General features: G+C 32.8%; 1 protein-coding gene across 1 annotated transcript; it reads right to left on the reverse strand.

Moving 5' to 3' along the window:
- Positions 1-473: 473 nt before the first annotated feature.
- LOC132751169 (E3 ubiquitin-protein ligase TRIM45-like) lies at positions 474-13,390 on the reverse strand. Its single transcript, XM_060741305.1, has 6 exons — positions 12,502-13,390; positions 3,894-3,961; positions 2,237-2,307; positions 1,763-1,875; positions 1,477-1,564; positions 474-573 (listed from the first exon to the last, which is right to left on the reverse strand). Exons 1-6 carry the CDS (start codon positions 13,355-13,357, stop codon positions 474-476), a joined length of 1,296 nt encoding a protein of 431 aa, XP_060597288.1. The 5' UTR covers positions 13,358-13,390.
- Between the last annotated feature and the right edge of the window lie 13,749 nt (positions 13,391-27,139).

Consider the following 27,139-nt stretch of genomic DNA (forward strand, 5'->3'; position numbering starts at 1 on the left):
AAGTTTATTTTGCAGGAAATAGCATTCGTTCACCTACTACACCCCATACACTTGCCAAATAGTTTCCATTTACATCCCGTACACAAACGTGCCAGACTCTGTACACAAGGCAAGACTGTTTTTCGCAAATTTTTGCTAAAAGCAGCTCGAGCTGATGAGTGATCACTCAAATATAAGAAGCGCAATTTGATACAGTAAATGCGTTTTGGGCTTGATTTAGTGGTTAATATCAACATCGTACGCAAATGTTAACAAATTCGCTACAATTTATCGCCAATTTAACAAAAAGTATTCTATTTGCAGAAATTTTTTTTTCTCTAAAACCAGATATAGTCAGCTTCACAAAATTGTTTGGAAAGATCGATTAAGTTATAATGGTTGAAACATTACCACGTGTGAACTCGACATACGCCTTTTTACTTTAGTTTTCGATTATTTCAGGGGCTATTTCCTGTGGTCGCTGTATAGCAGTGTTACCGGCACGTAATCAACATGTATGTCCTGAGACCAATCTTGTCACCAACGTGCCATGTCGGTCCAAACTGAGTTCCTTTTCCTCTTTTGTGAAAAAGCCTGAAAGATTTAACAACACAAACATTGCAAAAATGTTTTCATATAAACGATTTTAAAATCATCCTTTTACAACTTTTGAACAAACAGCACTATCAATAACTTGTTTTCTATAAATATGTTGTACTATCATTACATTGTTTTCTGAACATATGTAAAACATCGATTTCTAGTTAAATAATGTATAATGGCATTGGATCACTCATCAGTTAAAGACTTATCGTCCGAAAACATTTTTGTGTAAAATACAAACATAGAAATAAAGGCCATGACAATTAAGTGTTTGAATTAAAATTGAAACTCGGTCTATATTTTATGATGTTACTTGTGTGTACCAAACATTATTACAATCCATCATCTGATTAAAATTTATCATCTGGAAATCTTATTTTTGTAAAATCAAACTAGAGAAAAAGGGACAACAACTAACTGAAAAAATATAACTCTAAGCAGAATTTGAACTCTATCTGTATCTCGTATTTCATGAGTTATAAATCTGTACCAAAAATTATTAAAAATAAAAGTTTGAGTTATCATCCAAAATCATGAAACCAACAGACAATTATCAACGAACAGACACACAAGCTTTCTTATTCCAGACCTTACGTCTTTTATTGAGGTTCAAAAACATCATTGATATAAAGAAAATACCGACTTTTGGTTGTTATCGTGAAGTATGAAATGGCCAATTGTATGAGTATATATTCCAAAATAAAAAAAAGAAATGGCAAAAAGAATCACCTTTCCTACCGAAATTATCGTGAGTATTATAGACTTTCTGAATAAGACTTTCATAAGGGACAATAAAATGTGAAAAAAATCTATCACTCTTGGGTTTATGTATATGCAATTTTTCTATGTGTAATTTCTTGCTCATGACTTTCTTTCTTTCATAGAATAACTTACTGGCCATTGTCCCCATGATATCCTATTGAGTTCTGTCTCCATCCAAGGTGCTTATTTGCTGGGTAATCGTCTGTCACCAATCCCAAAGCTTATATAATAAACATAAGTGAAACAAAATCGTTACATATAGCGTTGTGAATCTTTGGTGAAAAAAGTATAAAACGTAATTTCTAACTTTTTAATAAAGCAAATTTATTGCAAAAAGAAAGAGAATATTTTGCATTTGTACATTGTTTAGCATTTTAACAATACATTGTTGTCAAAAAATAAATGAACCTTTTCATACCTATTGTTCCACGCCGTCCTAAACTCAATATCTCAATCTCTAAGTATGTTCCATCCACTATTTCATTCTTGTCAACGTACAATCCAACATCTCCGTTTCCATTGTCTGCATAACTGCAATTGTATGCGTATAATGATATTCTTATATAAAAATAAAGTCATAAAGACAATGACTTATGCTTCATCACAATATTTAAAAGGATAAATTTAAAAGTACAAATATAAAAAGAAAACCTGATTGAATTTTTTTTATCTATATTCGACATTACATATGATCATGTAAAGTTTTTTTTATAATCATTTAAATTGTATATTCCATTTTTCCAAACGAGAAATTGGGATATGATTATTTGATTAAAAAAACCTTCAAAACAACAACGACGACGACAACAACAACAACAACAACAACAACAACAAAAGAAAAAACAACAACAACACTATAACGGTTCAATTCTATCAAAGGCTACAATTATACGTGAGATATTCGCCATCCACTTTCACATGTCTACATATCAACTGCCTTTCTAGTAATGGTGTTGAAACCGCCTACAAAGAAAAAAGAAAAAATAATGTTTAAGGCAAATTAAATTAAAGTTTACTCAACCAAAAAAGAAACCGGACACTTGCAATATCTTTTTAACATGGGCATCTAATAAAAACATATTTATCTCATATCCTTAGATTTTCGATACACAATATGTGTGTAAACTCTAGCTAGCTTGATGCTAACCGAAATTTGATAATCTTCAAATAGCCGCTTTCGCACATAACGTCCGTGCTCAATGAATGGAACGCAATAGAATGTGAACGAAAGCGCCATACATTCACAAAGTGATTACACAGTATAAATCACCATTGACATTTGATGGTTACAAAATGCTACGTTTATCAGAGACCGAAAGAAATCGGGCTATCAGTACGCTTTAAGCTGGCGTATCTGCCGTTGACTTAAGCAGGATATTTAACTGTCGCAACACAGTGCATGAGCTTGTCATGCGCTTTAGGCTGACCGGTGATGTGCATGATCGCTTAAGTCAGATAGACCAAAAGCAACTAGCCAACAGGACGATTGGTACATCGTTTTGACGCACTTACGTCACAAATTTTAACCTGCGACGTTTACGTTGCACTGTAAACGAGCAAGCAAATGCCCTTGTCAGGGAGTGGGACAACCTCCTAATCAGCTGGTACAACAATTCTTAAACTCGATGAGAAGACTTATTGAAGAATTTATTAGAGCTATATGTTGTAATAACAGGTACAAGGGTGCATTAGAACTTCGATTATCAGACAAACTCGCAAGAAATTTCAAGTTATCACCACTGAAAATCAACCTAATGGCAAAAGCTTTAATATGCCAAAATCAGTTTTGACCCCTACCTTACATTCGACGTTATTTAACATTTTGACGCATGCCCTAGAAAAATCACATTTCCTAAATTCTTCAGGAAGACATTGCAGTATAATGTCCCATCTTTGGTTTGACTCTATCCCGATCATATGTTCAGATATTCAATAAATAACATATTGCCAGGTTTCTTTTTTGGTTGAGTATCTGTGTATTTAAAAATTACCAAGATGCAAAGTTTGCATATAGTTATCGCATCTTCATAATTGTGCGTCTTTTCTAAAAGGCTTGACGTACCTGTTCTTGGTGGTAAAGCAATATTTCAAGTGTAATCTAACATTAACATTAAATACGTCTTAAAAGAATACATTTGATACAATTTAAAGAATGCAGTGTAACAAAAATTAAACAAAGACATTCTAACATTCAAAACATAACTGAGCAAAATATATGTTACATGCACTATTGAAATCAATTCCAATTTAATATACAACAAATATTCCTTTGTTTTAATGAAAACCTTTTTGAAATAATATTTGAGAAATAAAACCTTTAAACCTGAGAAAAAGGGAACTAACTTTACAATTTTTTTTAAGGATTAACTGCTCTATTGAAATGGCCTCATATTTTGACAAAATACATGTACATGTACACTGACTTTGATTAGGTATATTGTGATGGTTATCTTAACAAAAGGTAAGAACGACAAAAAGCAAGAGCGATCACAAATTATCACTTTATTTTCATTGAGCTTGGACAGATTCAATTTATGATATGGACTCACGCTTCTTGCTGTATCTTCAAATGTCTTTAAAGGTTTTGAAACTCCTTGTTCTATGATATCTTCTTGATCTGAAATTTGAATTATGCCAACAACTTAAAAGATTACTCAGGATTTCTATTTCTTCATGTCTGTAATATTTGCTTATTACGTTTAAAATATTCAGTTATTACACTGAGAAATGTACTCGATTTACATGCTAACGAATAATATAAGTTACACAGGCTCATCGTAAGTGGAAAGGAGCAATAAAAGTTTAAATTAAAATATAAGCCGACGGTTAGAAATGAATAAATAACATTTAATCATCAAGAGAATGGAAGTGGGTATGTATTGTTTTTAATGATAATTAAGTGAACCATAAAATGTATTATCACATAAACCGCGGCGCAGGAGTGTAATATAGCCATTAAATAAAAAAAAGATATTACACTAGGGTAATAACACTTTGACGTGACGTCATTTGCGCTATATAAAAACATAGCGTTTAATAGCGCTAATGTAAGCGTTACACTATAGGTACGTCAATGAAAAATGAATCTTTTTTTACAGTTTTCAGATCTTATTCTATATATGTGATAAATAGAATATTATATTCGTATATACTCCAGAGGCTCGCATAATATGATTTTATTCAACTCATTCAATAAATTTAATATTAAACCTCAACTTATGCAATATCCTCTATTATCATATACTATATTTTTCCTTTAAAAATATAGGTTGCATTACTTTTTCTCCAGTTTTGTAAAGATAAGTGCACTGTTTAAAACAACAACAACAACGACAAATAAAAAAAACCCCAACAACCCCAAAGAAACCCCAAAAACCAAATCTCCTCCCTAGTTAGAGGCCATCCGAGGGTAAAATACAAGAATCGTTCAGATAATTCTACAAGCAAACCACTTTGTTATGCCCCACTTCAAAGAAGAGGGGGTATATTGCATTGCATTTGTCTGTCCGTCGGTCCGTAGACCAAATGGTTTCCGAGTGATAACTAAAGAACCCTTAGGCCTTGGAACTTCAAACTTGGTATGATGATTGGTCATGACAAGCGAATGACCCGTATTGATTTTTGGGTCAAGGGGTCAAAGGTCAAGGTCACATTGACCTTGTAGGTAAAAAAGGTTTGCGATCAATAACTAAAGAACGCTTTAGCCTAGGAATTTCAAACTTGGTATGGTGATTGGTCATGACCAGCAGATGACCACTATTGATTTTGGGGTCAAGGGGTCAAACGTCAAGCTCACACTGACCTTGTAGGTAAAAACAGTTTCCGATCAATAACTAAAGAACGCTTACGCCTAGGAACTTCAAACTTGGTATGGTGATTGGTCATGACCAGCAGATGACCCCTTTTGACTTTGGGGTCAAAGGAACAAAGGTCAAGGTCACATTGACCTTGTAGATAAAAACGGTTTCTGTTCAATAACTAAAAAACGCTTACGCCTATGAACTTCAAGCTTGGTATGGTGACTGGTCATGACCAGAAAATGACCCCTATTGATTTTGGGGTCAAAGGGTCAAAGGTCACATTGACCTTGTAGGTAAAAACGGTTTCCGATCAATAACTAAAGAACGCTTACGCCTAGGAACTTCAAACTTGGTCTGGTGATTGGTCATGACCAGAAGATAAACCCTATTGATTTTGGGGTGAAGGGGTCAAAGGTCAAGGTCACATTGACCTTGTAGGCAAAAACAGTTTCCGATCAATTACTAAAGAACCCTTAGGCCTAGGAACTTTAAACTTAGTATGATGATTGGTCATGACCAGCAGATGACCCCGATTGGTTTTGGGCTCAAGGCGTCAAAGGTTCAAGGTCACATTGACCTTGTAGGCAAAAACGGTTTCCGATCAATAACTAAAGAACGCTTAGGCCTTAGGAACTTCAAAACTTGGTATGATGTTTGGTCATGACCAGCAGATGACCACTATTGATTTTGGGGTCAAGGGATCAAGGTCAAGGTCACATTGATCTTGTAGGTAAAAACGGTTTCCGATCAATAACTAAAGAACGCTTAGGCCTAGGAACTTCAAACTTGGTATGATTGGTCATAACCAGTAGATGAACCCTATTGATTTTGGGGTCAAGGGGTCAGTGTCATATTGACCTTGTACTAAATGACGGTTTCTGACCAATAACTCAACAACTCAAGTTGCCTTGGTTGATATTTTTATATTAAACTAAAAATGCTTTTGGTATAAACATTTGAATGTCTTATGTAATATTACAACTTGGCTGTCATTAATGAGGCCTACATGATTCATAAAATTTATGCATATATTATTTGGTAAGATTTGTAATAACTTAAATTGCTGCACACAACCTATGGGGTCACAATAATTATTACCTTGTGACTAGTCATGACCAGTAGATAACTCTTATTATTTTTTTGTTCACTGGGTCAGAAGTCATGCATAATAACCTGATCACATGACTAATTGGCCGCCCATAGGGGGCATACATGTTTTACAAACATATCTTGTTTTTGTTAAAGTCAGATATCTTGTCCATCATATTTCATCGAGACCCCAATCTCAAAATCAGTGTGGTTCCCAAAATTCAAAATGGCCGCCAAGATGGCGGCTGAATTTTATTATATATTCACATACTCGTATATTTATGTTAAAACTACCAAATTAGGATATTCTCATCATTTGTTAAACATATATATTGTAAATGGACTGTTTTTTTCTTAAATTAATTGATTTTTTTGTGAAAAAGAAGAATAAAATAACAAATTTTTAGCCATTTTATCGTTAAAAATGTATGAAAAATCAAATTAATTACCAAAAGCTAAGTTTCACTTTTACTTGGCTGCAAATGAGCCATCAAGTATATCAAACAATCATTTGTAAACTATTATATGGTATATTTTATCATTTTACAAAAGTTTGCTACCTTCCGATTCAATTGGAGATTTTAATGATTTCTTACTGTTATCTGATTTTCAAAAAAAAAAAAAAAAAAAAAATCAAACCGATTTTGATTTTAATTCTGATAAAATAGCTGCAGCTACCTTTTCTTTAGCATGATAACAGATTGTTCGCCACCAAAATAAGTGCGTACAGTTCATTGCGAAATAAAGAAACCATGGTTCTATGATGAATGTTAGAAAGCCGTAAGTCAATAGAAAGATTCTTTTTAAAAATTTGAGCATTATCCAACATCCGAAAACCTAAAACATCATGAAATATTTAAAGCCATAGCTAATAGATCAATTCATCATCTATTTGCAAAGTCATGGAAGTCAAGTTTCAGATATAAATGCAAATATCCCTATAAAGAAAGTATGGGGTATAGTTTGATAGATAAGCGGTAAATAAAAGAAATATATTCCACTACTAAGTCAATTGAAATCTAATAATTGCCAAGATGCAAAAACACAAAAGGTAATTAAGAAAAAATTTGCAAAAAAAAACACAAAAAAATCATCTGCAAATAATAATTTCAATCGAGTTTCTATAGCATTAAGTTCCTGAAGTTATAGGAGAACATTAAGTTTTACTTCAGCAAATGACACAATTCACAATTCTCTCTTTCAAAGATTTAATTGATTCGATCAATAAAGCAAAAGATACAGCAGCATGTTCAGATGACATTTACTATTGATTTCTTAAACACCTTTCACAGCAATCTCATAAATTACTGCCATTTTGTACCTTTCCTGCTTCTTAAGGTATTTAACAAAAATTTCGTTATCTGGTGAATTTTGAAAGGTTATTCCAATTCCTTAATCTGAAACGGATAGCACTGACCCTGCAAATTACCGTCAAATTTCACTTACAAGCTTCTTATGCAAAATATTTGATATAATAGTAAATAATCCCCTGGTATGGTATTTAGAAGTTAAAGGAATTATTTCTAGCTTTTAGTCATATTTCCGTGAACAACATAGTACAAACAATCATCATGCTTACCCCAAAATTTTTATAAGAAAATCTTAAATAAATAAACAGCACTTGGCTTTGATTTAATTTGATCTTGTAAAACCTTTTGATACAACATGGAAACTTGGTATTCTTAAAGATATAAAGGATGCTAAATTAAAGGGATACTCAGGAAAATTAATGACTAAAATAATAAGATGATCTTATGTACTCAAATCACACTAAAATGAATTGTTTTGTCGTCCCAGCTTGAATTTCTGTTCAAATTCTATATATTTTGGGGTTTAAGCGTACATATATCTGTATATATTGAACGAAATTTAGACGCCAACTGAATTACCAAGTAGTTTTAAAACAAGTCATGTGACTTCAACACATCCTTGAAGTTACAATAACAGATATTTGATGATTGAATCAAGTCCAAGTCATTCATTTGACATATTATCTAACGTTTCCAGAGTTCACTTTGACAACTTTTGTGAAATCTAAACGCTCTAACCTGACCCACGTGGGTCACGTTAGGAAACCAGTATTTTAATCTTAATAAGGCGAAAAATACATTTACAAAATCATGAATGAAAAATTCAAAATGAAAAAATGAAAATTTTGTCTGTTTCTCCCATTAAATAGTATACTCTTTATTTCTACCTTTCTTGCCGATAGAAACTTTAAAGTAAGACGTGGTTCAACTTCTGATAGAAAGCTTTATGTTCAATATGCAGCTAGGGTATCATCAACTGGTAAAAGGTAAAAGTTCTGCTATAAAAGTTATATTTAAACCAAATTATAGCGACAATATTTTTAACAAACTAAAGGAAGATAGCCCCTTCGTTTAAAAGATAGTTTAGAAAAATTTAAAGTAGATCCAAAGTATATTCTTCGAAATGTTGAGGATGTTTCTCTGTGGACTTAAATTTTCCAGAAGTTCAAATTAGTCTTTCAAATTTAAAACAGTCATCCATTTCTCCTGACGTTTTTAAAGAACATTTATTTTTCAAAATTCAAAGATCATCTAGATTTTATTCATATTTACACGGACGATTCCAAAGCTTGTTGCAATGAAGGTGCAGTTGTCCGTAAAAATCATCTTACATCGTGAATGAGACTACCTGATAATGTATCTATATTTACGGCTGAAACAAAAGCTATTGATTTAGCCTTGTCAAACATTTTAAAGCATAAAAATTGGTGACTTTTTCAGATCCTCTCTCCGTGTTATTTAATATCAATCAAAAATAGAAAATTTGATAATATTATGATAAAATAGTGAAAAACAAAATTCCTAAAGAAAGCCCAACACGGCAAAATTGTAAAATGTTGCAGGTTCGGTTTGATTGAGCCTGTTCATGGATGGTACTGGAAAGTGCAAGTTACCGTCCACGCCCCATAGCACCGGCTTAAGCAGAATTCAACATTTAAACACAAAATGGTTAAATTTGGAACTTAGAAACATCCGCAGATGTGTTCATACGGCGGTTATCATGGAACCTTCAATGTGACACAGTAGTGTCATTCCATGAAAAGCGGCGTATCTTGTGATTTCATGAAATATTAAAAACCAAGGCAGTGAAATTATGTTGGATCCCAGTCCACACAGGAGTACATGGAAATGAAAAGTTTGGTTAAAGAAACCTTATAATATCAAGCCGTCACTGTTACCAAAATAGAGATTTGTAACCTTCAATAAGTAAACTTATATCATCTAAATGGAAATCAAATTGGAACAAATGATATAAACCCCCTAAACTTGCCGCCATCTCTATCTCATATAAACCATCATGATCAGGTAGTTCTTCTGAGATTTTCAACATGACACAATAGAGTTACACATTCTCATCTTTTAACAGGCCATTATGCTGAATTTTCTTGAAAAATATTTAAGCTCATCTTGAGGCATGCAACTTGAATTTCTATTTATTTTTAAAACCCTGTGAAGTTGATCAGTTGTTGAATTTGCCACCGCAGAACCCTTCGATTTCATTATAAGCCAATACATAAACTGGTTACAAATCTTGATCAAGACAAAAAAGCTGATCCAATATTTCTATGACAGCTTCAGTGGAGCAGAAAAATCATGTATGTAACTATCAAAATGTAGCTGTAATTAGAAAAATGGCTAACGGAGGAAAGTTAATGTGTTAAAGCGCATCGTTTTGCAAATCTGCTGTTTAAAGCTACAAAATTATTACAAACATTGTGTTAAATATTATTCAGTGACCATTAATTGTTACATTGCATTCTGTTGAATATACGTTTTAAACTAAGAGCCTGGCGTTAAAAGTAGAAATGTGTCATTGAATTGGCGTTTACAGTAGAAAATATATCATGAAATTATCACGTTTTAAAGTTTTCAATGGTCTTCGTATATAATATTGTTCTTATATTGATGATAAGTTATTAAAATTTAACATTTAAACTTGATTTTGTTCATACTTATAAGGTGAAAGCTGAAATGTCTAAAAAAGCGTGGAGTATGAGTCAATGCAATTTTTAAGCAGTATTGTATGATACTATAAATGCATTTTCATTTAAATGGCAAACGTTTGATACAATAACAAAAAACAACAACAAAACAAACAACACCCCCCCCCCCAAAAAAAAACAACAAAAAAAAAAAACAAGAGGGCCAAGATGGCCCTAGATTGCTCACATGACACATCGAACCCATCCGAGCAATTACATAGACAACCATACTTGACCATGTTTTATGGCAATTGAGTCAAAAATGTGACATTTTGCGTGTTAACAAGGTTTTCCATGTTTAGGCAATGTGACCTTGTTCTTGACCCCAGGTGACCCATATTCAAACACGACTTAGAGATCATCAAAACAAACTTTTAGACCAATTTCCAAGATACTTGGATAACAAAACAAGCCACTAGAGAGTTAAAAATTTTTTCTAGTTTTAACTCATGTGACCCAGTTCTTTTATCAGAGATGACCCATAATTCAAGCTCATTCAGGGAACTAAATAGACAAGCATCCTAACCAAATTTGATGACAATTGAGTCGAAAATGTGACCATTAGATTGTTAACAAGGTTTTTCTATTTCTGGGTGGTTTGACCTAGAACTTTCAGACTAATTTCCAAGATATTTTGATGAAAAACAGTAGCCACTAGAGTATCAACAAGATTTTTCTATTTTTAGCTCCTGTGACTTAGTTTTTGACCCGAGACGACCTATAATTCAACTTGACCTAGAAGTAATCAAAACAACTTTCCTGACTAATTTCTAGAATATTTGGATTTAAACTGCAGCCACTAGAGTGTTAAAAGATTTTTCTATTTTGAGCTCCTGTGACCTAGTTTTTGACAAGAGACTATCCATATCCACACTAAACCAAGAAATCATCAAAACTACCTTCCTGATTGATTTCCAAGATATTTTTATCAAAGCTACAGCCACAAGAGTGTTAACACGATTTTTCTATTTATAGCTCATGTGAACTAGTTCTTTTACTAGATCCAAACTTGACCTCGAAGTCATCAAAACAATCATTCTGATCAATTTCCAAGATATTTGTATAAAAACTGCAGCCAGTAAAGTGTTAAAAAGATTTTTCTATTTTTAGCTCCTGTGACTTATGTTTTGACCGAGACTACCCATAATCGAACTTTACCTGGAAATCATTAAAATAACTTTTCTGACCAATTTCAAGAATATTTTATCAAAACTGCAGCCACCTGAATGTTAATAAAATTTCTCTATTTTAAGCTCCTGTGACCAGTTTTTCTGTCAAGAGACGATCTATATCCGAACTTTACCTAGAAATCATCAATCGAACTTTCCTGACAAATATCAAGAATATGTGGATGAAAACTGCAGCAACTACAGTGTTAACACGATTTTTCTAGTTTTAGCTTCTTTGACCTAGCTTTTCACCGGAGATAACTCATATTCGAACTTGATAGAAATGATCAAAACAACATTCTTGATCAATTTCCAGGATATTTGGATCAAAACTGCAGCCACTTGAATGTTAGCAAGAGTTTTCTACTGTTAGCTCCTGTGACCTATATTTTCACCCGTGATGACCCATACTCGAACAAGACCTGTATTTCATTCATACAAACATTCTGACAAAGTTTGATTATGATCCAATTAAAACTGTGACTGCTAGAGTGTTAACAACCCAAATGTGGACGACGTACAACGCACGACGCATGACGACAGGTAAGCTAAAAAATACACTCGTAAATCCCAGACACTTCACATCTATATATTAAAATGTAAGCAATCATAACAGAATTAAAAAATGTACTTTAACAGAAATAGACAATCCAATTGTCCGAGACTTAAGTGAGTGAACAACATCGCCTGCTGAACTAATTTGGACGTGTACTTTTCCATGTTTAGCAGTGAAAAGTGAAAAAAGCTCTGCCGTTTCTTTTTATTACCAGGTCTACATAAAATGAAACGTGGGTGACTCAATAAATAATTAAAATGGGAGGGTCAACGTTAAGCAGGGAAAACTTTAAATCGCGAATGTACATCCAAACAGGGGCAGCAAATATATCTTTAATCATTTTGTACGTGTTTTAAGATATTAATTTCAACAAACTACATTTGGATGACTAAACATTTGTGAAATTATTATCTATCTACCAAAAAGTCAGATACTGTCGGATTTCTCCTCTTGTCTATCAATCAATCACAAAACGAATGTCGCCTTGATTTTTGTAAAACCAAAATTTATAGATATATAACTAAACCATACCATATAAATCTTTGTTTTCCTGCAGCCTCCCCAGGTGACCAAGGCTCTCTAAAGTGCTAGTTATCTTGCTATCCTTTATGAATTCGTAAGGCTCAATCTTGTTTCTGCTTTTGATATCATTAAGTTGCTTCATCAGTCGATCCAACTTATGTTTTTGTGAAACAGAACAGACAAAGAGCTGACTTGGACTCTGCACCTTTGACTCAAATAAATCAGATATTACACTGAGATCATTTATTATACTTTCAGTTTCGCCTTCTAACTTTGTCATACTCAAATTATCTCTGTCCTTTATGCATTCGCCTTCTATAAGCATAAAATCTCTCAAGTTGTTGATTTGTGTAGTCATCTCTTCCCAAAACAAGTTAACTTCCTGTTTAAACTTATCATTGATATCGTCAACTTGAACTTTATTGTCCTTTATTGACGACAATAATCGTTTAGCTTCAGTCTTGCATATTTCCGGTCGTTTGGTCAAAGACTCCAGCTCTTTTGTGCATGTAAGATCATTTGCCTTATCAAGAACATAATCGACCTTGCACGACCTATGACCTATGACCATACAATCTCCGCAACCAACTTGCTCATGCTGTGCACAGTAAAACTTTACTGGTTCATTCAAGTGTAGCTCGCATTTCTCAAATTCACTCGAACTTTCTCTCTGCGTTACTTCCTCATTACAGTCCATTAAAGTGTGATCTCGATTAAGCTTATACTTTTTGTGTGCATTGAAACAACTAGAACACATATACTCTTCACAATTCGTACAAAAGCCATCCGCTTGAGTCAACACATCACTTTCTTCACATGGTATGCAAGAAAAATTATTTATTTCCCTCTTTCCAGTAACCTCCATTTTTTCTAACAGAATTATTCAATGCAAATGAAAACTGAAGGCTAAGTCATTCATTAATTTAATGTATAAAAGGCACACATCTGGTACAATCACGACGATCATGTGTGGATGACGACGTCTATAGATAAACAAATAGATAAATACTTAAATTAAGTAAATATATACATATACATTCACGGTTTAACATCCGATATATTTGTAGAAAATGATATTTGATTAATAAAATCCGTTAAAACCGAATCTAAACTGGCTTTACAGAAAGTCATGGAGCTATATATCAAAAACGAAGTTTATATGATAAAAGTCTCTGATAAAGTATGTGCGACGAGACCGTGTATATCTTATTCAAATACAAATTTATAACATCGGGTGTATGAGTGTGTGTTTTTGGGTTTTACGTCACATCGACACAGTATAGGTCATATCGCGACGTTCCAGCCTTACTGGTGGAGGAAGACCCCAGGTGCCCTTCCGTGCATCACTTCAGTCACGAACGGGCACCTGAGTAGAACCACCGACGTTCCGTTAGCTAGCTGGATAGCTTCCTCACATGAAAGAATCCAAAGTCCCAGTCGGGATTCGAACCCACAGCGGTGAGGGGCAAATGGTTTGAAGTCAACGACCTTAACCACTCGGCCACGGACGCCCCAGGGTGTATGAAAACAACTTGTATGTAATAATTCAAAAGGTAAAATAACCATTAATAATGGTGGCTGCTTTGAGCCATTTGTGTTTCCCCCCGCGACCCCGCCAAGCGAAAACTCGAAATTTAACAAGTTAAAATGGTGGGCGTGCAATTAGCGAGGGCGCGGGGGAAGTTAAATAAATAAATCTTCGCCCTGCGGGGCCGCAAAGCGAGATTTAAAAATAAAACGACGGGGTCGACATCGCGGGACGAAAACACGCTAACAAAACTTAATAGCGTGTTGTCTCCCCGTGACCCCGCTCAGAGAAAAATTGAGAATAAACAAGTTACAATGGCGGGGTCGCGGAACGAAAACACGCTAATAAGCGAGGGCGCGGGGCGAAGATTAATAAATAAAACTTCGCGGAGCGTGATTTAAGAAATAAAACGGCGGGGTCGCGGGACGAAAACACGCTTATTAGCGGAGGTGCGGGGCGAATGTTAGTAAATAAAGTTTTGCCGTGCGCCCCCTGCTAATTAGCGGGTTTTCTTCCCGTGACCCCCCAAGCGAAAAGTCGAATCTCAATATATTATAATGACGGGGTCGCAGAACGAAAACACGCTTATTAGGGAGGGCGGGGGCGATGATTAATGAATAAAACTTCGCCCGCAGGGTCGCGGGAAAATAACACTCTAATATGTGGGAAGAAGTTTAATAAATACAATTTTCGCCATGATCGCGCTTATAAGCCTGTTTTGTCCCGCGACCCCGCCAAGCGAAAAGTCTATAATAAACAAGTTTAAATGGAGGAAGGGGGGGGGGGAGCGAATACACGCTAATTAGCGTTTTATTTTTTAAATCTCGCTCCGCGCCCCCCGCAGGGCGTTGTTTTTTTAAAATTTAAATTTCTCCCCGCGCACTCGGTAGTCAGCGTGTTTTTGCTCCACGGCCCGCCATTTTAACTTGTTAAATTTAGAATTTTCTTTTGGCAAAAACATGACTGACACAAATCAGCCACCATACTTGTAAACTTCCGTTGTATTTAAGTGTCCTAAAATTATCAATGTTTTATTTGTAGGCGTTTTTCTCACACTGTGACATTTGGCGCCCAACGGGGGACCATGACTTATATTGCTCAGAGTTTAATTTACATTGCTCTGTAACTCTGTGAAATTCGAGGACGAATTTCAATATAGCAGGGGAGTATGTCACGGTTCAGAACTGTTCACTATTTGGTTTATACAGAATAAATTTTAGTTTGATTGTGTAGGAAGCTATGAGCTTATAGACACATTCTCGAATCTGTTCCTGGAACAAACTAGTACTGAGCAATGAATGTAAAGTTTCTTGCTCAAGGAAACAACGACTTGCCCCTGACAGGGTATGAACACATGCGCCTAGCGATCATTAGATTACTAGTCCGAAGCGTTAACCACTCGGCCATTCCGCCACTCTCTGTGTGAAGATGTGTAAGCGGCCGGATAGCTCAGTAGGTAGAGTCGCGTAACGGTATTCCAAGGATCCCGGGTTCAAGTCCCGGACCGGTTACACTTTTTCTCACCCTGTGGCAGTTTGTAGTATAGTCGGAACGATTTTCTGATACTTTTGTACAGGGAATATTGATAACAAAGGGTAAACATATTCATAAAGTGCATAATTTATTTCCTAATTCTATTTAGGAATTGTCTTGTGCATTGTGTTATACATAATTATATCGAACACAAATTGTGTAAATCAAATTCAACTAAATAATTTCATGATAAACTTATCAAACATACATGTATATACATTTTTATCATTTATCAGTAGTACAATCCATTCACAATATTTTGTATCACTTTAAACATATATTATATTAATTGAGCTTTCAACAAAACGATTGCTGCAGAGAAAAACAAATGTTTATGAGAGCATTTGAACACAATTATATAGAAATAAAAAAAAATCTACAGCATACTTGTAAAATAAAACCTGAAAAATAATTAAAGGCCCAGTAAGCCACATAAATGCTTTCATAATTTTTGTTACTAATTAACTTTAATATTAGCGTCCTGATATACTTTCCAGAAAGTTAAAGACCTTTAAATTAACATCTTCATGTAATGAACATTTAATATGCCCTAAAAACAGTAAAATAAACACTGATATATTCAAGAATGCCCTTTCTAAACAACGAAAAAATAATACGTTTTCGCATCGTGATGTACCTTTAACAAATCCTTACAGTTAAATATGAACAAATCATTTTCTTTCAAAATAAACATTAAAATTCCTTTATGCTAAAAAAGGGTGGGTGGGCTGGGAAACGTAATGTATGTGTTTACTGCACAATGCAAAGTCTTCGAATAAGGGAAAAATCTTAACCAAATTGCTCAATGGAAGATTCATCTACAGAGCCATCTGTATTCCCATTTCTATCACTGAAGGACGAACTATCTCTAATTCTATCTTCTGATTCAGCCATTTATGAAATCATAATGTATGTATTTACTGCACAAATACAAAGACTTCGAATGAGGAAAAATCTTAACAACGATTATCAATACTTTAAACGCACGGAAATCCGTGCAAAATTGAATACCATAAATACTACAACCTTAAAGGGTGATACTCACTAAAACTAGATGATTTACTTTAACCTATGATAAATATATCTATTTCCTAATTCGTTTCTCTCAATCAGAAATAAATTATTTACCATCTAATAAGGTAAATCAACTCTGAGAAAAGATAACAAAACACAAAATGCTATTTAGGAATTGTCTTGTGCATTGTGTTATACATTAGTATATCGACCAACAAAGAACGGTCATAAAATAGTAATTTATAAAGCATTGCATTGAAATGCTAAACAAATGATTAAATTCCCAAAGATTTCGAAACAAGTAATTTTTTATCAATATCATCTTTAACATAGTCATCTTCAGCTCGATCACTTTTCCATCGATCATTTCGCTTAAATAAACGATCAGGAATGCCCATATTAGCAGCTGTCGTGGCACCACCAGATCTTAAACTATGCTACCCAAAAAGCTGTTTGTTTAAACCTGTAGCATGTTAAGCAAAATCTCTCTAGCTCGTCTGTAAGATAACGATTTTGACCCTCTTATTTTGTAGCAATTATTTTTTTTACAAAAAGTAAGCGCACGGAAAATATATTCATTAGAACCATCTCTTATATTTGCGCTATTGGTGTATCTTTGCAACATATTAACTGGGGAAGTATCAACACCAGTTTTTGCAATCAAACAACGATCGCCATCCCTATAAACAACAGTTTTACTTTGAAAAATAAAAACTTCAACATGATCTGTATAGAAACGCTTAATATTAACACGTTCTGAAAACCTTAAAAAACCAGCGTAATATTATGACAATAAACACATAGTTAAATTTCTTAACTGAAAATGATTAGCATTTAAACAACCAAAGGCACAGACTAATTGTCTTAAACTAGATGATTTACTTTAACCTAGGATAAATATATAGCTTTAAACCCTAGTTGCACAAATACAATGTACATAGTAAGATAAGCAGTTAAAGTTTTAATGTAAAGAAATTGTTTTTGAAAACTCAGCATACGCTTAGTTCTACTAATCTCAAAGTAAATAAGCTAAATGTATAGAACAAAATTAATTCAAACACAATTTCATTTGTTACATTTAAATATGATTTAGATCTATTTTATGCAGGTTGATATATTCTTTTTCTGTTCAATAGTAAAGATATAAATAAATAATGAAATTAATCTGTAATGTGAGATGCATTTCCTTTTGATATATCGAAACTGAAAGTTCAATTTTACATGGAAAATGATTTTTATAAATGTATTCTTACAAATATGTTTTGATTAACCACAAACACATAATAACAGTAATAAAACAATTTCTTTTACATCATTTTGTTTCACATATTTTAGCCTTTAAGTTGATTCTGCTTTGTCAGCCATGTTTGTTTTCATCAAGTCTGTCCAAAGTGAAAGTAGGCCAACATTCATATAACAAAAAAGCTCACAATGTAAAATGATGAACCATTTAAAAGTACACTTCCAGGTCTATGTTTTAAAGACTTTTAAAAACAGAAATAAAAATGATAACAATAATAATATTTATCTTGAATGTGCTACATTTCTGAAGACCAAGTACATAAAAAAAAATAGTTATACACATTTCATGAATGGCAAAATCCAATTTAGTGTCTGTTTTAGTGCAGACAAATGCAAAAACAAATATGCAATAGCAAATACAAAATAGTAGTGTAGGAACATATTTTTTTTGTTTCTCTACAATTGAAGATTGTCATAATGCATAGATCCCTGACCTTTCTAATTCTTATTATCAGATTAGTGGTTAAATCTATTGTTAATCCAATAAAAGATCAGAGTAGGAATATATCAATGCACTTGAGTCTAGTGAATTTGGTGGTGAAGGTCATATTTCACACAGCCTAAATTTCATGACTACATCAAAGGACAACACAGTAAGACACTTTGTCAAAATCTATGTCAGCTGATATCAAAGTTCGCTTTACATCTTAGTCCGTGCACATGGTTCAAATTTCATAGCTGTACATCAAAGGACAAGAAAGTAGGTCGCATCATCAAAATCTAGGTCACCTGATATCAAAGTTCAATTTTACAACTAAAACTGTGCACATGGTCAAAATGTCATTGCTGTACGTCAAAGGACAAGAAAGTATGTCACTGCCCCCTTAGGCAAGGCAAAATTTTGACCCAAGGGTTTAATTCGAAACAATCTTGATACAGGTTCACCAAACAACTTTTCAAGTCAAATATCTTAGCTGTAGCTTTCACCCATTCAGAAAACATTTTTTTTATTTTCTGTTTTTACTATGTGTACATAATGAGAATCACTGTCCCCGGGCAGAGCCAATTTTGACACCAAGGGAAAAATTTGAACAACTTTGGTAGAGGACATATAGATGATATTAAATAGCAAACATCAAAGCTATACCTTGTATCTTCAGTCAAAAATTTTTTAATTTTTTTTTACTATATGTACATAATGAAAATCAATGACCCCTGGGCGGAACCAATTTTGACGCCAGGGCTATACTTTGAATAATCTTGGTAAAGGTTCACTTCGCAAAGTCTCATGCCATATATTTAACCTCTAGCCTTTGTCAATTCAGAGAAGAAGATTTTTCAAGTTTTAACTCTATACATATAAAAAAACTATCGCCTCTGGGGCAGGGCAATTTTAACACTAGGGGCATAATTATAACAACTTTAGTAGAGGACCCATAGATGATATTATATACCAAATATCAAAGCTCTAAGCCTTGTACCTTCAGACAAGAAGTTTTTTTTATTTTTTTACTATATGTACATAATGAAAATCAATGACCCCTTAGGATGGGGCCAATTTTGACCCCAGGGCTATAATTTGTACAATCTTGCTAGAGGTTCACTACACAATGTTTCATGCAAAATATCATAACTCTAGCCTTTGTAGATTTAAAGAAGATGATTTTTTAAGTTTTTACTATATACATATAAGGAAAACCTATGGCCCCCGGGGCGAAGCTTATTTTGACACAAGAGGCAAAATTTGAACAACTTCGGTAGAGTACCTATATATAATATCATTTAACAGATATTAAAGCTCTTAACCTTGTACCTTCAGACATTTATTTATTTATTAAAAATCAATGACCCGGGGCGGGGGCGATTTTGAACCAAAGGCTATAATTTGAACAATCTTGCTAGAGGTTCACTTCACAACGTTTCGTGCAAAATATCTAATCTCGAGCATTTGTCAATTGCTGGAAGAATTTTTTAAAAAAGTTTTTACTATAAGTGTTTACTATATACATATAAGGAAAACCAATGACCCCCAGGGCGGGGCCGATTTTGACCCCAGGGCTATAATTTGAATAATCTGGTAGATGTCTATTAGACAATTCCTTATGCAAAATATCTAAGCTCTAGGCCGTTTGGGTCTTTACAAGAAGGTATTTTAAGTTTTTACTATATGTACATATAGTGAAAATCAATGAACCCCGGGCGGGCCGATTTTGACCTCAAGGCTATAATTTGAAAAATCTTGGTAGAGGTCTACCAGACAATGCCTTATGCAAAATATCTAAGCTCTAGGCCTTTTGGGTCTTTAAAAGGAGATTTTTTAAATTTATTCTTATAATTCTTTTGGTTGCCATTGCAACCAGATTTCTGCATGGGATAAAATTCTTTGAACAACATTGGAAGTTCTTAACCCAAGGATCAATCCTGCCAAGTTTGGTTGAAATTGGACTAGTGGTTTTTCAAATGAAGATTTTTTAAGTTCACTATATAATCTGTATAACACACACACAAACAAACACACAGGTGAATCGCTTTATGCCACCGCATCGAAGATGCTGCGGTGGCATAAAAACTTTCAAAACTCAATTCCAAATAAAGCAGTGTGTAATACCCTTCTTACACATGTGCTCCATTATTGTTTCTAAAAAAATAGTGCAAGAAGACAATCACCATTTATAGCCTTATGAACTACAATTCAAATGAAAACACATTCTAATTGTGAAATTTAACTTTCTATTGTGTAACACTGAAGTGTGTTTGTCTGTCATGTACACAAGAAATAGATAAAAGAAGTTTATTTGTCTGGTACTACTTTTTTTACACATGGCATGGAGGCCATTTCTTTTTCAAGGTCAGATAAACTGCTTTTCTAAGATTTAATTCTTGCAAGTTTTTTTGTATTTGCTGCAAAAATTAGCATTTGTCTGCACTAAAACAGACTTTAAACTGGATTTTGCCATTCATGAAATGTGCATAAAACTTGACAACAGATTGTACTTGGTCTTCAGAAATGTATCACATTCAAGGTAAATTTTCTTATTGTTATCATTTTTATTTTTTTTTTTAATAGCCTTTAAAACATAGACCTTGTAGTGCACTTTGAAATGGTTCATCATTTTACATTGTAATCTTTTTTGTTATATAAGTTTTTCTTTCACTTTGGACAGACTTGGTGAAAAAAAACATGGCCGACAAAGCGGAATCACCTTTAGAAACACTAAAACGAAAGTAGGTTGTTATCATAGCAATAAATTTCATAATTCAATTATTTTTAAACCGATACTGTATAATAACATGTATCTTGCATTTCATATAATTAATACATACCAATATAGTTAATATCTTAAGAAACATTAAAGCAGTACAAACTAAAAAACATTTGTTTTTGCTTATTCTTAGATGACAAATCGTTTTGCAATATATCGTTATCGACATCACAAAATCGTTCGCGTATTTTAAACAGTTTCGCCTTAATTTTTTTAGTTCATTCTCGGTTTACCAATAGCTTTAATTGGTATGTAAAAGATAATATGTTTAAATCTTTATCTATGTCAAAACCGCCGCATAATGGTGATTATGCTTATAACAATTGTCTTATTTTATTGTCATTTATTTATTGTCTTATATGTTTGCAACTGCACCAACACATCGTTTCTTTTAAGCAAAATTATTTGATAAAATCCTATTGATGTCCATTTTGATACTGCATACCTCACCATTTGATATACATGCAATCTCCTAAATAGCACAGTCACTCACATCAATACATCTCAGCAAAACATAAAACAAAACCTTAATAACTACAAAAATGTATTAAAGGAACAAGAAATCATGCATTAAGACTGAAATATATGCTTTGTTCTTCACTACGGTTGAATTTAATGAGTTATACTTTTCGGTTTTATGCGAGCCTGTGTTTACTAACACTACTTCTGTTTTATCGCTATGTTGGAGTTTAAATTGTTGACCTTTAGCATTTTCCCAAGACAAATGAGAGTTATTTTCCCCCTTATTACCAACATAAATTCCTGATTATACAATGTGAGTTATGAAAAAAAATCAGTAAGATTCATCATAAATTGGATTCAGACATACGATCTATATTCTAAATGTCTAAAAATGATTACTTTGCATTATTTGGACGAATTACCTTTTGGGCAATGCTTCGTTTACGAGTCATTCAAGTGAAGTGTTTGTAAGCATTGAAGTCCATATTAAAACCTCTCTGGTTCCAGTTTAAAATATAGATCCTTTCCGAATATACTCATTACGAGACTGAAGATAAAGTACTGAATGAAGTTAAATATCGTCAGAACAATCTTCGTCATACAGATTTGCAATTCCTTTTCTTATAAAGTGACTGGACAGATAGTTTACACAGTTTTTGCGATTTAACAACATTTTCTTTCCATTATCTATAAATATATGTCCTACAAGTCTCAATAAAATGGACAGAAAATCATCATGAAAAAACAACAGATTTTTAATTATTAGAATCAATTGCATCTCCATATTTCAAAAATAATATGTATTTTTCTCCCAAATTTAAACCCCTTCCTCTGCTTGTGACAAAGTCCTGATAATGCTGTATCATTCATACAAGTATGTCATCTCCTGCGCATCAGCTAAATTTTCCTACTACCGTTCACTTAATTACCAGTGTTTTCTTAGAAATAGACTAGAATTTAAAAATGCTAGCTTTAATGTTCTTAAGTCTGAAAGTTTGTTAAGAATATGAACTTTTATATTTCAAAAAGCGCTACAAAAATATACAAGAAGTCAAAATTTAACATGTAGATGGGAGAGGACACATACACCCTTCTTATAAGGGACATTTAGTCGATTCAAACAGAAGCTTCCCATGCCGAAAATTTCTGTTCTTGGCCTGCTTCAGAATAATCTTCTTTGGAAACATTAGTTCTTAATTTGTGAAAATAAAAACATCAGTTGCAATTTCAATTACTGGAAAAATTACAAACAATTCTATGAGCTGAAAAAACATCTATATCAATAGATTGTCTTTCATCTGTTTCGTTTGGCTGACTGTTGCCTGAGTGACGTTTTTCCCGAAAGGAAAGGGAATAAAAGTCTCGAAATGACTACTAGTAGTACTAGTAGTTGCAGAATTAGCTGCTAAAGAAGCTCGACGTGTGGGTACCTTTCTATTCTTGACAATGCTCTAGCTCCAGCTCTACAAATTTTACGACCATGTTCGCTATTATTGCCAGTTCGTCAGACCCATATTCTCTATAGTTCACCACCTAGTACGAGATTTGTCTGCAAACCTGATAAGATTTTTTTCTAATGTACTTTTGGCTCTGAAGCAAACCGAATTGTTCTCCTGACTTCACTTAAGCCTGCACGCCCTCTATATCTTTTTAAACTTCACAAATGAAATCGAACTGTCACTTATTTCATTGGCATTTAAAATCAACAGGGGAGCGTTAAATTGCCCATTCTTGAAACTTTCAAATGTTTTTTCTGTAAATAAGAATGGAACTTTCAAATGTTTTTTTCTGTAAATAGCAAGAATTTCTTCTCTCATTTCTTTTTAAAAGTAGAAAGTGTTTCTTTCCAAAAAAACATTTGAAGTGAATAAAGTCCTTTTCATAATTTGAAGGACACCTCATGTACTCACATTAAAGAAAAATGGTTCACACAATGCTCGAATGGCGATTCCACTCGCCTTTCAATTATGTATTCATACCAAGGTCAGTCAGCACGAAATGATAGTGCTAAACTATTTTATACCTCATTTAACCCGACGACTAATAACTCTTAAACTACAATAAATACATTTATTACACTCCAGGACCGTGGTTTATAAGGTGATAAACTATACTTTTTTAGAAAGATATTTTCCAGCGTACCCAATCAATACTTTGTTGAAGACCCATGTCAAAACATTTACAACTTTGTGATTTCATGACTATTTTGATATTTATTATTTCTTTCACACCAAAATACTGTGTTATTAAAAAGTTAAAGTCTCCCCCTTTTCAAAATCACACACTTGTGACTGAAACAAAAAAAAAACGTTTAGATATACTTCTCTTCTATAATGTAGTAATAGGATATATACAAGACTAAAATTATATGAAAATAGAACTTGATTTAATAATATTGTATTGCATATATAAATATACATAGGTTTTACATCAACACACGTGTATTTACTCGTATAAAATATATTTAAGGGCTGAGCCAAATTATTTTGCATTATTATCGTGGGCCATCCACGATAAAAAGACATATTTATTATATAAAATATTAAAATTACAATGTATTGATGATTTTATGGAACTTTTCTATAAAGATTAAAGTTCCAGTTACTAAAGTTACTAAAAGTTCATTATAACATAAAGTCAAGAAAACGATATCAATTCAAAGGTGTAGGAAATGTTGTTTTTTATATTTTTTACATGAAACATTTTCCCAAGACAGTAATGTTTTTCATTAATACTAGCATTATTTATAATGCAATCCAATTTATGTGATTAGTAATTAAGCAATACATATTGGTGTTAAACAAAGATCTTTATTTCAAAAAATATGTACCATAAAATGTTTGGTTTTGTTTTAAGGCGAATCAGTGAATCATAGTACTTACATGAAATTTTATGTATACGTTCATTGTATGTTTTCAATACAATCAACTTTTCTCGAATATTATTAGCAAAAAAAGGCAATGAATATAAAATAATTCGTTTAACCAGAATAATATAGTCATAATTGAAACTGAACATAATTCATAATCAACGAAAGCATATATTAAGTATTTTATGAGGTGTAATTATGATGAATCTTTCGATGTTTCAAAATGAATTCAATCCCCTTGTTTGCTCGACGTTTTAGAGTATATCATTTACTATATTAACAACAAAGTACTCTAGTTGTAATTGTTTGTTTAAATCTAGTCGACTAATATACAAGAGCAAAAGAATCTACAAAAGACATTAAGTTTCATTTCTTGAGAAAGGAATATGTCATCCCCGACCTGTCTTGAGAAAAAAACTTTTTTATCTATAATAATCTCACTTAATTTTGCACTAACAAGTCTGAAATAAGTCCTTTCCTGTGCAACGAAGCATTGTTCTTGAACAAGCAATTCTTGCCGTACCTTTCTTTGGACGCCTATTAATAAAATATGTGTTCAACTTTTGTTACTTATAGTCGGTGACATTGTTGTGACAATAACTTTGAAAGCAGGGGCATGTATAGCATATGATTTTCAGTAAAAAGCAACCTTTTAGTACAAATGTAAAATCATAGGCAATGACTGGTCTCCAAAATAGTTGTTCATACCTTTTGCGAACCTATTCATAGAATATGATTTAATACAGTGTATCTTATTTTAGCGTAAAAGTAAATTTGATTTCCTCTTTGACTACACAGTAGATAACAGAAAATTGTTCACATTCTGCACAATTGGACAGATTTATGTCCAAGTCAACGAGAAAAAAAATCTAACTCGTTAAAATAATGTAGAAAGGTATCCCTCATTGAACTTTTCAAAACATAGATAACATTCAATATCATTAAACATTCATTAACGTTGTCAACAGTTAAGTATTTAATGTATTTTAGTATATCGTTTTATCGATGCAGGCAGTCCTGTATGGAAAATTACTTTGACTTTCTCTCCGGGAGAATGCATCCCTACAGCAGGATATAGATTGAAAAGGGGACCGGTGCTTAAGTTTTCTTCTCTCCAGCCTGAAGACAAAAGATGAAATATAAATGTAACGGTTTTATCCGAATTAGAATTGTGGATTATTTCTTCTTTATTTTAATTTGGTACCGTGTTTGTTTAAAAGTTTGTTTATTTATGCAGTCTTTACCTAATACATTCATCGTTCGTTTAAAAAATGTTTACATCATAAAATACATTACTAAACATATGAAGTTGTTTTGGTTGAATATCTTGTATTTTATTACTTCCAAAGCGGCTAACTTTAACGTGAATCGCGATAATGCTAATTTTGATTTCAGAACAATCGAAGGTGAAATTGCATACCGTCAATCATGCAACTCAACATAATTATTTTTATGAGATTTTAGACGTAATTTTATATGATAAAGTTTATACTTAAACAAACACATAATTTTAAAAGCATTTGTCCCAACCTTTGTGCCGTTCCTGGTAAAAATGGCATTGACAACCGTCTCAACATTTTTACCACGCCTGTAAATATAGTTAATTCAACCATTTGTCATATCGTAATACAGTTAAATAAAATATTTGGATAATTTTGAGAATCATGTCTTTTTTCAATAATTTCTTCTTTTGAAATATGATTAAAAAATTCATCCAATTGACTACAAATGATAGGTTCTATTGACCCCAACAACAACAACAGAAAAACAAACAACAACAATACCCAATCCCAAAAAATACCCCCCCCCAAAAAAAAAAAAAAAAAAAAAAAAAAAAAAAAAATAAAAAAATAAGAAAATAAAAAATAAAAATAAAAAAATCCCACAAGGGTAATTGCTATTCATTACGAAAATATTAGCTGCCAAACTGGAAAAAATTAAACTGAAATTAAACTGTGAGCTTTTATTCACTGTTGCATTTTCGATATGCGAGTATTTAAATGATACTAGAAAAATTTTTCTTTATCACATAAATCTTGAAGTAAAATGTAATTTATAGAGGATATTGAATTAATGTAAAACTATGTTTCATTCTAGATTTATTGAACTAATTAAATAAAGTAATTTTATGCCAGCCTCCGACGAGTGAATAATATATTTATTCAATGAGTTTAATAAATCAAGTATTATATATTTTTCAATTTGTCACATTACGCAAAACAAAAGGCTTGCAGTGAAAACATGCATTTTTATCGAAGTGCCTTAAGTGTAACGCAAAATTTAGCGCACTTTTTACATTAGTTTCAACTCGTTCAATAATATACTAGGTATTTAACATACATTTATTCAATATCCTGTATATCCAAACTATAAAATTGTAATATTTACCGGAAAAGCTCCAGATATATACAGCAACCAATCTTGTCACCATCGCGACATTTTGGTCCAAACTGAATTCCTCTTCCATATTCGTGGTAAAGACTGAAAGAGTAAACTTCACTAACTAAGCAAAAAGTGATGGTCATTGTTACGTTTTAAATATAACTTTTATAAGCATAAATGTTGTCTATAATCGGCTTTGCAGAATTGAGATGGCAATAATGACCCATGACAATGTTTTCAGACTTATTGAACAGATGCAGACACTGTTCAAAACAACTATGCACGAATTTTAAACGAATATATGAAAGTGTAAATGGTTTGATGACTTCAACTGTAACGACAAATATAGGAAAC

Source organism: Ruditapes philippinarum, unplaced genomic scaffold (genome assembly GCF_026571515.1).
Source record: "Ruditapes philippinarum isolate M1 unplaced genomic scaffold, ASM2657151v2 ctg10907_1_1_1_1, whole genome shotgun sequence".
In the NCBI taxonomy this organism is placed as follows: Eukaryota; Metazoa; Mollusca; class Bivalvia; order Venerida; family Veneridae; genus Ruditapes; species Ruditapes philippinarum.

What these genes read in the sequence shown, in the direction of transcription:
- LOC132751169 (XM_060741305.1), bottom strand. Translation starts at nt 13,357, where the DNA reads ATGGAGGTTACTGGAAAGAGGGAAATAAATAATTTTTCTTGCATACCA. An exon ending in GTGGATGGCGAATATCTCAC is followed by an intron (nt 1,876 to 2,236) that starts GTATAATTGTAG and finishes ATACAATTGCAG; the next exon opens with TTATGCAGACAATGGAAACG. An exon ending in AGGACGGCGTGGAACAATAG is followed by an intron (nt 1,565 to 1,762) that starts GTATGAAAAGGT and finishes TTATTATATAAG; the next exon opens with CTTTGGGATTGGTGACAGAC.